This window comes from Delphinapterus leucas, chromosome 14, assembly GCF_059928025.1.
Source record: "Delphinapterus leucas isolate spDelLeu-1000000601 "Yukka" chromosome 14, BTC_Dleu_Yukka2, whole genome shotgun sequence".
NCBI classification, from domain to species: domain Eukaryota; kingdom Metazoa; phylum Chordata; class Mammalia; order Artiodactyla; family Monodontidae; genus Delphinapterus; species Delphinapterus leucas.
The window spans coordinates 12877745-12890436 of NC_143142.1; the positions used below are offsets into that span (position 1 = coordinate 12877745).

Sequence of the window (12692 nt, forward strand, 5' to 3'; positions counted from 1 at the left end):
AGTTATCTTGCCTGAAGCACCAATGGTCCCCATATTCCAAATGCTATTATGATAATGTTGGAACACATGTTTAAATAGCTATTAACTTATGAAAGGACGAAACCTATCACTTTTGGCAGTACCTAGCAAGCTTTGACTCTGACCACTGGAATAATGAATTTGGCGGTCGAGTGTGAACTTTTTCTCAGGCCTTGTGCTCTCTCTCTCTTGCCTCACAGGTGGTGTTCGGATGGTTTATCCTTCAGCTTTTGTTTTGATCTCTCAGAATGACCTCCCAGTTCCTCAGAGTGTTGCTGGTACCGGAGGCCATATTACAGTTGGGCAGCAGGGACTTGGTAGTGTGAAGGACCCAAGTAACTGTGGGATGCCGCTCACCCCGCCCACCTCTCCAGAACAGGCTGTCATAGGTGAGTGCGGTCCGGGTGTGGAAGAGATCCCAGAAAATCGTGTAGTTCCCTTGCTGTGGAACAGGTGAGAAAACACATTGAGAAATTCCTGGTGGAAGAGATGGAGATAGAGTAATGTGGGGATTTTACAAAATGGAGAAAGAAAATTGTAAACAAACAGAATTTATGAGCTCAGAATTTTAATTCTGCCTGTATTAGTCTTTACTCAAATTACACAGTTTAATTGTTTCTCGTAAGTTCTCCACGTGCATCTGCTCTTTTATACTGATGTGGGTGCATTTAGGAGACAAGATGTGAGTTTCTTTTCTTTCTTTCTTTCTTTTTTTTTTTTTTTTTTAAAAAAAGGAAAACACTAAATCAGAGAATAGTTGATGCCTTTGCCCAATTGGCTGTTGCCAGCCAGGGACAAGTCTTGCATGAATTCTCTTTCCTTATTATATTATAAAGTTAGCCTAACATCCAGGATCTCTGAATAAATGCCTTGTCCTTTCAATAATGTATTTGTCTACAGTAATGACAAATATTAATTACATTTGAAAAATTTGTCAATTTCAACATTCTTCCTTCTTGGAAAAATACAGAAATTGTTTAATTCGGGAGAATGCTGCCTTCTTTGTTGAGTAGTATATATCCTGTATTAACTTTTTTGTTGTTGTAGTTGACTTCATTTTAATTGAAAATCTAGTCAATAAGAAAAGGATACTCATCATACTTGAGCTGAAATGAGATTAATTTTAGGTATTTAATGTGGGCCGTGTTGGCAGGAGCATCAGAGTAAGTAAAGCCTTGGCCGCTAAACTTTGAAAACAGACTGTCAGGCATGATACATGCTCATCATGTGGTGAGTTTCGTGAGGGTCAGATAAGACAGTTTTTCAGAGTTTCTAGCATAGTGCTTGGCATGTAGTGGCATTCAGTAAATGTTCATGGTTAAATAATATATTGGGGAAAAGTATAGACTTTGTGATTGAATCTAATTTTAAAACCTAGCTGTAGTTCCTACTAGGTGAGTGACCTTATTTAATTCTCATACTTGCTCTGAACACCAGTTTCCTTCTCTGTTAAATACTATAAAGTTTCCAGGGTTATTATACATATTAGATCACGTACTTGACAGTGCTTGGTAAACAATAAAGCAATATACAAACAGCAGTGTAAGAAATTTAAAGCAGTGCTCAAAACTCCAGTTTCAGCACACAGTATTAAGTTATCTGGAAGGAATTACTCAGATACTGTGTGGGAGACAGAAATGGACAACACGTAGCCTTTGGGGGCTTTTTTGGGGGGTGGGGAGGGGGGAGGGTTTGGCCATGCCACATGGCTTGCGGAATCTTAGTTCCTCTAACAGGGATCGAACCCCTGCCCCTTGGAGTGGAAGCGGGAGTCCTAGCCACTGGACCACCAGGGACGTCCCTAGCCTTTGTTTTTAAGAGCCTTGTAGTTACTAAGATGGTGAAAAAATGTACTATGTCCGTCTCTAATATGGTAGAGCAGAGAATTTGGATGATCTCTTATGAAAGGATTTGCTGTTGATCAGTTTTTATTAAAACTACTTTAAACTGGGGCTTCCCCGGTGGCTCAGTGGTTGAGAGTCCGCCTGCCGATGCAGGGGACACGAGTTTGTGCCCCGGTCCGGGAAGATCCCACATGCCGCGGAGCGGCTGGGCCCGTGAGCCATGGCCCCTGAGCCTGTGCATCCAGAGCCTGTGCTCCTCAACGGGAGAGGCCACAACAGTGAGAGGCCCACGTACCGCAAAAAAAAAAAACTACTTTAAACTGAAAAAGCATAAAAATACTTGTATAGTTTTTTATAATAATATCATAGAGAAGATATCTTTTAAAGAGTCTAGAATTATCAGTATTTTGAAAAATGTTAATCATATTTCATATCAAAGCTTGGATTTGGATTTTTAACAGTTATACTACATAAGTTGGCATCAGTTTTTGTTTATGTTTGTTTTTGTTTTGCCTGGTACTTAGTGAAATTTGTGTTCACCTTAAAACTGAAGGCCTGCTGTATGCATGATGCCTTGACCTTTGATCAGTTCAGAACTCTAAATCCATAATTCAAAAAAAAGAAGTTTGGGGACTTCCGTGGTGGTCCAGTGGTTAGGACTCTGTGCTTCCACTTCAGGGGGCACGGGTTCGATCCCTGGTCTGGGAACTAAGATCCCACATGCCGTGTGGGGCAAAAAAAAAAGAGAGAGAGAGTAAATCTAAAAAAAAAAGTTGTTTTGTTATGGTGGGTTTCAAGTGTGTACATTGTAACTATAGATATTCAGATTTCTTCCCTTCTAACTCTGTGTATGTCATTGTGCTAGGCCCTGGGTAAATAAATCTCTTGATGCCTCCTCATTCCCAAAAACAAACAAAACTAAAAGTGACTGATATATTTGTAATAAAATTAATTTGTCCAAGTTTATACATCATAATAATGTTGAATTACAGCTTAGGACTCCTAATATTCCATCAGCGAGAGTCCTGCTCAGCCTTGTCATTCTGCACTTGACTGATGTTGAGCATTGCCGTGTTTTCCTAGACATAGGACAAAGTGGGTTACTTTGCCCCTTAAAATGGCCAAGAGTCTCCTAGATTAGCATGGATTCTCGGAGGGCCAAACAGTTCTGCCTCGTGTGGATAGGTACATCAGCTTGTGTTTTCTGTTTATGGAGATAATTGTGAGAAGAAACATTCAATATGCATTTAACAGCATGGAGTACAGTTCTCATTTAATTCCATATAAGGTCTGACTCACATTTTAGTTAAATCATTAAAAGCTACTGAAAAGCATTTACCCAACTTTAATCAGAAAAGATTTTGTGGCTTGCTTTCCCCGTGCCCTCTCCTGTTTTCGCCATAAATAATTCCCTTATGATACCGTGGATTTACGATCTGTTTGGCTGTATTGTAGGGTGTTTGGGGGCAAAGGGCTATGTTATCTACTTCTCTTTGTTTCTTCACTTTGCCTAGTTTTATAATAGGCATTTGAAAATCCACTGTAAAACCAAAATGATTTATTTTGTACCATGAACCAAGTCAGAGAACTTTTAAGATAAAAGGTAGCAATGAAAGACCAAATTTCTTGTCTCCATTAATTTATCTCATTTGTATTATAACAGTACTTTTCTGGAGAACAAGAAAGTTTCTGTTCCTAAGAATGTAAGCATTGGGGTTTGTTTTTTTCTTTCTTTTTTTAAAAAATAGAGCTGAGGGGCTTCCCTGGTGGTGCAGTGGGAAGATCCCACATGCCGCGGAGCGGCTGGGCCCGTGAGCCATGGCTGCTGAGTCTGTGCGTCTGGAGCCTGTGCTCCGCAATGGGAGAGGCCACAACAGTGAGAGGCCCGGGTACCGCAAAAAAATAGAGCTGAGACTAACCATTCAACTCATATAATGATTGTTTTGCAGTGATACCAAGAATATTAGTTTGTGATATAAGGTTGTTTCTTTCTTTTTCACACGACAGTGGAGGCCTTTCAGAGCGCTTAAAATTGATTATTTCAATCAAGATGTTTTGCATCGTAGTACTATCAAGAGTAAAACCCACAATATGTTTATGAACTCAAATAGATAAAAGTAGTTGAATCAGAATTTAATACTGGAAATTGACTTCAGTATTTGTCTTGTATGAGATGGAAGTAGTAAAATACTTATAACCAATAACTAGTATTATCAGCAATTATAGTAGACATAGTAGAAAATGGATTGTAATACCAAGCACAGTTGGAAAAACTAAGTGGAGTTGTTAGAGAGAAACCAGTGAATTTTTAATCCTCTGATATAAAATGTTGAGTCAACCTCTTTCAGTGTTTTAGTGTTAGGCTTTCATAAGTAGTGTTAGGCATAAGGATGAACAGTTCCACACACAGATTTGAAATTTGACCTTCTTAAGAATTTCTTTCTCTTACCCAGGGCACTGCGTGCAGATGTTACACAGCCATTTAGCTACATGAGCATAAAGCTCCCTCTACTGTTTTGTTCTGCCTTGAGACTTATTTACTGCATTGGGCTTTAAAAATTCAAACAACCCATGCATGTTTATATCTTTAATATTGTCATGTTTGAATCCTCCCATGTAAGTTGTCTCCAATACCTGTGGAGCAGGAATGCCTCTGGATGGATATGCCATTGAGGGTATGTGAGTGTGAGTATTGATGTGATTGAAAGCTATACTGATGCAAATTTACTCATAGCTACAGATACTGTTATTGTCAGGGGCAGCAACAAAGTTACATGATCAGTTTCAACAATTAAATATGTTAAATAAGCCAGCAGTCTGTGCACTAGGAGACCTTTTCAGAAAATTCTGACATTCCAAATTGTCTTTCTTTCCTAGGTGAGAGTGGAGGGACACAGAGTGCTGTCAGTCACCTAGGTTCCCAAGATGGGGGGATGATAACTATGCACAGTCCAAAGAGATCGGGGAAGATTCCTCCAAAACTCCACAATCATATGGTCCATCGAGTCTGGAAGGAATGCATCCTCAACAGAACGCAGTCCAAGTATGTTTTTTGCATTCTGTCTGGATCGTGGTTTAGTAACCATGTCTTTTATTACTACATGAAGAGGATCAGTCACATTGTGCTGTTGTGTGACCACACCCTGAGGGGGTCACTGGATTGTTAGTTCATCTTTTTGAACATAATAGGGTAAAATTCAAAACAAAGATGTTAAAATAATTTGACTATCCAGGAAAAATTTGAAGTTCCTGATCATCTCAAGATTGTCATGGTGTTCATCTGACATTTTTTAGCACAGCTGGCTCAGAGATTCACTCTGAGTGTCAGGACAGTAATTGTGGGTTTGGTTTTTCCCTGTATACCTACTAATGAATGTTTCCTGTTTACAAAGGGAAATGACCTTCTTTGCCATGTTTTCTGTTATACATTAGCCTCGTGCTTTAATTGACAATGCATTTCTGAACTGAACTGATGACAATTAGAGGGGTGTTTAGTAGCTGCTGTGCTTCTGTTTGTTGACTTGGGGAAATTCTTTTCTTCCCCTACTCAACTTCCCTTCCTTGCCCCACCTCCCTCCCGTCCATTCCCTCTGACCTCCCTCCTTCCTTAACATAGTTTTGGAAAAGAAGAGGAATTGATTCTAAGAAGAGATGGCTGGTGATTATTTTAATTGCATGAATGATAATGTCAAACAGTTGTCAGTAAATACTATTTCACTTATCAAGATTTACATAAACATATTCAGCATATTTTCACATCTGTTTTGATATGACTGAGGTGTCCAACTTTTTGATTGATACAGATAAACAAAAGAGTCCTCATTCTCTGGAGCAGAATAAATATGGACATTCTTGTCAGTAATTCCTAAGAATTCATTTAGAAGCCAATTAAGTGTTTCTTCAGTGACTGCTGCTCAAAGCTTTATATACACAATTAAAACCTGTCCTTTGGACCTAGCTTTTAGGAAATTCCTACTATGTATTTGTTTCCCAAATAGTTGGCTCTAGAATAGGCTACTAAAGAAGATTTAGTAGAAAAAAATCTAAAATAATTGCAGTGGGAAATCATATGTCAAGTTCTAGAATTTAAAAGGTATCTCTATTCACTTTAAAATGATCTTTTCCTTTAGAATTATTGGTACAGATATTTTCACTTATGTCTGCAATGCCTAGACAATTTCCACGTTAACATTTTCTTTTTCTTTTCCTTTTATTTACCATCTTTGATTTTTATCACTACTAACCTTTCCACCAAGTCTAACAAATCAGAGGCCTTCTATCAGCAGCACCGAACAGGGAAGTGAGACACCCAGAAAGGCAGGGCGGGGAGCGTGGAGAGCAAGCGAAGTCCTTGCAGAGCCATCAGTGAAACACTTTGCAGTATCAGCTGTAGCAAAATCAACAATACAGAAATACTGCCGAGTGTTCTTATTTATGCAGTAGTAGACATCTCCTTTTTGCTACCAATTATTAGTAACATGCAGGAGATATATTTGATTTTTGTGTTTTAGTTCACATCACTTGTGTGGAGTGCTGCCCTTAAATGCTAGTAAATATAGGTGTTTTAAGAGTGATTTAAAGAGTCTATCTGAGGGTATATAATTCATGGATGCTGTGAAAAGATAATTTTTTAAAATCTAAAATTTCTGCAGAATTTTGGTGACTTTTTAAAAACCAACAGATAATATTGCCAGGTAGTGTTTTAATTGCTATGTGTACCACCCATGTTAAAATGTATATTAAACTTAAATAAAAATATTTGGAATCCTGACTCTTCTGGTGCATGGCAGTAGTAGTTGCCTTTCCCACCCCAGCAACCTCCCACCTTGAGTTGCTTTCAATCATCTATCAGCAAGATACCATTACTGTGTAAAATGTATTCATGTCTTTCTAACATTTTCCCCCCAGAGGTATGGATATTATCTCATGTTTACACAAGCCACATTTTTTAACCTTGTTTAGGAGGAGCCAGATGTCAACTCCAACTCTTGAAGAAGAGCCTGCTAACAATCCTGCTACTTGGGATTTTGTGGATCCAACCCAAAGAGTCAGCTGTTCTTGCTCTAGGTAGGTAGGGGCCAAGGCAGAACAGTATGATAGAACATTTCGTTGGTTGTCTCCTGGCCTCTCAGACCACTTCTTCCACACCATTTTGCTTTATTTTGTTTTATTATTTATGTATGTTTAATTTTTTATTATTTTTAAAATATTTATTTATTTATTTGGCTACGCTAGGTCTTAGTTGCGGCATGTGAGATCTTCGTTGTGCCTTGCAGGGTCTTTAGTTGAGGCATGTGAACTCTTAGTTGCGGAATGTGAGATTAGTTCCCTGGCCAGGGATCGAACCTGGGCCCCCTGCATTGGGAGCGAGGAATCCTAACCACTGGACCACCAAGGAGGTCCCCGCTTTGGTTTGTTTTTAAATCTTCTGCTTCCAGTGGTGGAAAAAAGCTTGGTGTTTTTCTTCTATGCAGGTGCTACAGTTTTATTGTCGGGACTCAGAATGAGCCTTTTTAGACTACTGGCCCTGTTACCAAATTGCTCCCACAGATTTCTTCAGGATAACTTCTTCAGAACTGAAAGCATCAGTTTGACAAGACAATCTCTTGCCATTTAACTGAGTTTATTTAATTACTCTTAATTATAAAGTTGAGATAAATATCAAGCAGGTTGGCTTGAATTAATAGAATTTGGATGAAATAGACCTTTCATAGAAAATTTTTGTTGTTGGTGCTCGTGTTTTTTGGTGACTGAAGTAGGTATGTGGTGATAACACCTGCTGAAAGCTAAAATTGTTGCTCATTCATTTAGATATTTGAATAGAAACCCAAATTATTTTCTGTAGAAAATTTTTGCACTCATGTATGTTCCCTTGACTTATCACTCCTTGTGGTAATAGAGAATCTTATTGTCACAGATTTTCATGGGGGTCCTTAAATTTCTTAAGTGTATATCAGCCTTACCTCCCTCCCCCACCAGCTCAGCTCACTGTAGGAGCATGTGGTGATGATTATTCACTTAGTGAGCAACTTAGAGTATCTTTGCTTCCATTTGATACGGCTCAGTACTTAGGTCAGTTGAGATAAGTGTACTTGGAAGATGGCCATTCATTTCTCTAGTTTAGATCACGGGGTTCTTAATGTGGCATATATGAATAGGCTTTGGGCTAGGGAGGTGGTATAATGCCCGAGAATCTCTGCAAACACACATACACACGTGTGCACATGTGTGTTTGTACACTTAGGCAGCAGTTTTGACAGCTTCTTCCTGTTCCCCCTTCCCTATAAATTGATTCTCTTTTATCAAGCTCTGCCTTGGTAGTCAGCTTTTTGTTGAGATGCTGTAAGTACCTAATGAAACTCTTTGATTGATTTTTCAAGGAGGATGTTTTCAATGATATTATTTGCTCATTAAGGGTCCTCTTTCTGAGCATGTGAGAATCTCTCTAGTCTCAGGATAGGTGTGGTATACCAGCTGAATACCTGGTTTACTTTCATCTCTAGGCCATTGTAAATTGTGTGACAAAAAGTATTTTCCTATTAACAGTGGCTTCTAAACAGCTTACAGCCAAGTTATGGTCCACCTTTAGAAAGTACATAGGATAAAAAGTTTAGTGTATTTAACTTCACTTGTGCCTGCATCTTATCTTTCCTGCTCTTTTCCTTAATCTATATTTTTTTCACTTTTTAAAAATAACTTTTTTACTGATTTCTATCACATTTTTATTTACTACCTTGCATTATTTTTACCTGAAGTGTAAATAAACAAATAACACTTTTTCTTTTGTCCTCCGGAGTTATTGCTCTATTTCCTCACCAAATTCTTATACCCTTCAGGTCTTATTTGTAGACATGCATTTGCATTCTATTCCATTGACTTCTAAATGTTTGTCTCTAGACCTGACTTCTTACATGTACTCTAGTCTTGTATTTTGGGGAGTGCTTTTAAGATAAACCCTTACTATCGATATACCTGTTTCCTCACAAACCAGGTACCCGATTGCAGTCATTTTTGTCACAGTTTTCCCCTTCTCAGACTAGAAACTTTATCATTTATTTATTTTTCTTAATTTTCTAGATCAATTTTATCATTGCATTTCACAATGATTTCCTTTGAAATGTCTGTTATAGTCATTCTACTTTCCTTATTCTTTTAGTCACCATGTGTTTCTGCACTCTTTGGCCCTGCCTCTGATTTCCCTCCCGTTAAGGCCAAACCACTCATATAGTTAGCCTTCTGAGCCCGATCTTCCTGCTGCCTGCCTCAGTGAGGTCCCTTACCTGTTCACAGATTTGCAATGATGGTCTGTTACTTACTGGTGTATCCCTTATTCTAACCATTCCACAATGTAGTTGAGTTGTTAAATGCAGTTGAAAAAAATGACTTTATAAGATTATCCACTTTGCAAAAAGTCCTTACTTTGAAGAGGCTACTATAAAATATCTGTCAAAGGACTGGTGTGGTTAAATGCTCTCTGAGAAAATCCAAATCAAAAAGTTTTATGTGAAAGACTTTTAGAGCTTAGGTCTTAAAGTAAGCACCCTTAGAAGATATTGAGATAATTGAGATATTTTCAGATGAGACATTTCGTCTCTTACTGTGGTACTTTGCCCTGGAGATTTAAAGTCCAATTTTTGCCTTATTGACAATAGCCTTATGCATAGACAACCTTCTTCAAAGTCAGGATTTTTTTTTTTTTTAAAGTGTAGCAAAGACTTTGGCAAGAGTGTTTTCAGATTATCTACTGCAAGATTACCGAACCCGTTATGGAATGGTCCTCTCCTCACACTATTTAACGGCCTTATGGGGCAGGGTGGCCATCCTGCTGTCCCACTAAACCATCCCATTATGCCACACAAATCCGTTTTACTTCCCACTAGGGCATTGTTTAGTGCAATGCAACAGTAATTTAATGCCACCCTAGTGGCCTCAGAGGGTTACTGATACACTGGCAGGAGAGCTTACATTTTTTCTGGGAGTGATTTATATATTGGGAGGAACTGGCTGACCTGCTATATAACTTTTTTGCACAGATTAAACCTTAGGATCATCTAGTGGGCCCTTACTGAGCATTTCTCACACCCGTGCTTGCCAAGAAGTGTGTTAGGATGTGAGCAGACTTGCTCTTCCTGCTTAGATAGTACAGATGCATTTGTATGTGTGTGTTGTTTTAATATTCACTCACAACCTTCTGCTTCTGTCTCATTTTAACATGTTTCTGTAAGATCCAAAGTTGTCTTTTATCCCTTCTTTCTTGGATAAGAGTAGCATATAAGGTTCCTAGTATATTTATCCTATTAAATATTCTTATTTATTTATTTATTTATTTTTGCCTACTTTGGGTCTTCGTTGCTGCACGCAAGCTTTCTCTAGTTGTGGTGAGTGGGGGCTACTCTTCCTTGTGGTGCGCGGGCTTCCCATTGCGGTGGCTTCTCTTGTTGCGGAGCACAGGCTCTAGGGCGCGTGGGCTTCAGTAGTTGTGGTGCACAGGCTTAGTTGCTCCTTGGCATGTGGGATCTTCCCGGACCGGAGATCGAACCGGTGTCTCCTGCACTAGCAGGCGGATTCTCAACCACTGCACCACGAGGGAAGTCCCCCTATTAAATATTCTTAAAACTGACCCTTAGTTTCACACTTTGGGGGAGAGTTGCATAGTTATCTTATTCCTGATTTACAACACTATAAGCTTTTATAAACCATTCTTTTTTTTTTTTGATTAGCCATTCTATATTGGAGTTGGTAGAGTGTTGTAAAATAGAAATTGGAAGCTTTTTTTTTGTTCTTTTCTTGACAGATGATCTCATTACTGTTAGTTTTAAAATGCAATATGAATAGATTGTCTGAGGCCCTCACCAAATTTGAAAGATTTGGGGATTTTCAAATTAGTATTTTTGTGGAGGTTAGCAACACATTAATTAATGTTTCTTAAGTTCATCTCTTATCTACTTAACTTGTATGTAACTGGTTCATTGTTTTCTGTCAGGGTGTGTTCCAGTTTTTAGTCATTATCAATATATTTAACACCCAGCGTCCATTTAGATGTATTATTGCATATAACGTGTGCTTAAAAAGACATAACCTTGTTAGAGGCATCTCTTTTGTAATTAGAATGATGCAGTTATTTTCATCTGTGTATTTACTGACTTCATTTTAATTCTCATTTCAGGCATAAACTTTTAAAACGTTGTGCAGTAGGACCCAGTCGACCTCCCACAATATCACAACCAGGGTTCAGTGCAGGACCATCATCATCTTCATCTTTACCACCTCCTGCTTCTTCTAAGCACAAAACAACAGAAAGACAGGAAAAGGGAGACAAGTTGCAAAAGAGACCCTTGATACCATTTCACCATAGGCCCTCTGTGGCCGAAGAGTTATGCATGGAACAAGATCCACCAGGACAGAAGCTAGGCTTGGCAGGGATAGACTCCTCCTTAGAGGTGGCTAGCAGTAGGAAGTATGATAAGCAAATGGCCGTGCCTTCCAGAAATACAAGCAAGCAAATGAATCTGAATCCTATGGATTCACCTCATTCCCCTATTTCCCCTCTGCCGCCAACACTCAGCCCTCAGCCACGAGGTCAGGAAACGGAGAATTTGGACCCACCATCTGTCCCTGTGAATCCGGCCCTCTATGGAAATGGGCTAGAACTCCAGCAGTTGTCTACTCTGGATGACAGAACTGTCCTCGTAGGCCAAAGACTGCCTCTGATGGCAGAGGTCAGTGAGACCGCCTTATATTGTGGGATTAGGCCCTCGAACCCAGAGTCATCAGATAAGTGGTGGCATAGTTATCATCTCCCATCCATTGATGATGCTGAGTTCCGGCCTCCAGAGCTCCAGGGTGAGAGATGTGATGCCAAAATGGAGGTAAACTCAGAGAGCACTGCATTGCAAAGGTAAGGTGACTCTCCACCCCATCCACATGATCACCCATCAGAAGCCCAAGGCCGTAGGTTCCCAAGAATCAGGGCCTTCAGATCCAAAATTGAAGAGGCCTTTCTTCACCATTCTAGACTCTGCATTTGGAAAATGTTTAAAAGTCAAATGCTTTATCCATCGTGAGGTTTACCACACATGTCATTATTTCAGTGCTGGCATAAAAAGGTTTCATCATAGGATTAGCTATACTAGTATCGCTTTATTTTTGGCCTGCTGTTTGTTAATCAAAGAATATAGCTTTATGGGACCTTCCATATTGTGGTCAGTGCCCTCTTTGTATGTTCACACTTTTAAGGGAGGCTTTGCATGCATTCAGGTATGTATCACGCATCTAGTAATAACACTTCAGAGTGCTTTTGAGCTACCCATTATTCTAAACAGTTTACATTTAATTTTATTAAATGAGATTATCTCATTTAATTTTCACCACAGCTGTATTGCTACCTTAATTTCATAGCTGAGAAAGAAACTAGGGTCATGCAGTTAGTAAATGACACAGGTGGAGTTTGAACCTGGACAGTCTTGTCAGAGCCCACCTACGCTCTTAAGTGGAATCCGTAGAATCAGAGACAAAAGTATATGTTCTTGATAAAAGCTACTGAGATTTACTGAATTGTGAATACAATCTCTAAAATACACTTGTAGGTGAATATTTAGGTGTTTTTTGTTTTTGTTTTTTTTGCGGTACGCGGGCCTCTCATTGTTGTGGCCTCTCCCGTTGCGGAGCACAGGCTCTGGATGCACAGGCTCAGCGGCCATGGCTCATGGGCCCATCCTCTCCGCAGCATGTGGGATCTTCCCGGACCGGGGCACGAACCTGTGTCCCCTGCATCGGCAGGCAGACTCTCAACCACTGCACCACCAGAGAAGCCCTTTAGGTGTTTTTTTT

At 39.4% G+C, this 12692-nt stretch overlaps 1 protein-coding gene across 10 annotated transcripts in view; it reads left to right on the plus strand.

Moving 5' to 3' along the window:
• The window catches only part of MED13L (mediator complex subunit 13L), a 297294-nt gene that overhangs the window by 235359 nt on the left and 49243 nt on the right, over positions 1 to 12692 (plus strand). For 8 of the 10 annotated variants that reach the window (XM_089894207.1, XM_089894213.1, XM_089894208.1 and 5 more), the window contains 5 exons: positions 219 to 407; positions 4740 to 4905; positions 6825 to 6929; positions 11029 to 11760; positions 12535 to 12681. In XM_089894207.1, coding sequence (XP_089750333.1) covers positions 219 to 407; positions 4740 to 4905; positions 6825 to 6929; positions 11029 to 11760; positions 12535 to 12681 — 1339 coding nt within the window. The remainder of the gene's footprint in view (positions 1 to 218; positions 408 to 4739; positions 4906 to 6824; positions 6930 to 11028; positions 11761 to 12534; positions 12682 to 12692) is intronic. The other 2 variants (XM_022598127.2, XM_022598128.3) reach the window with 1 other exon arrangement.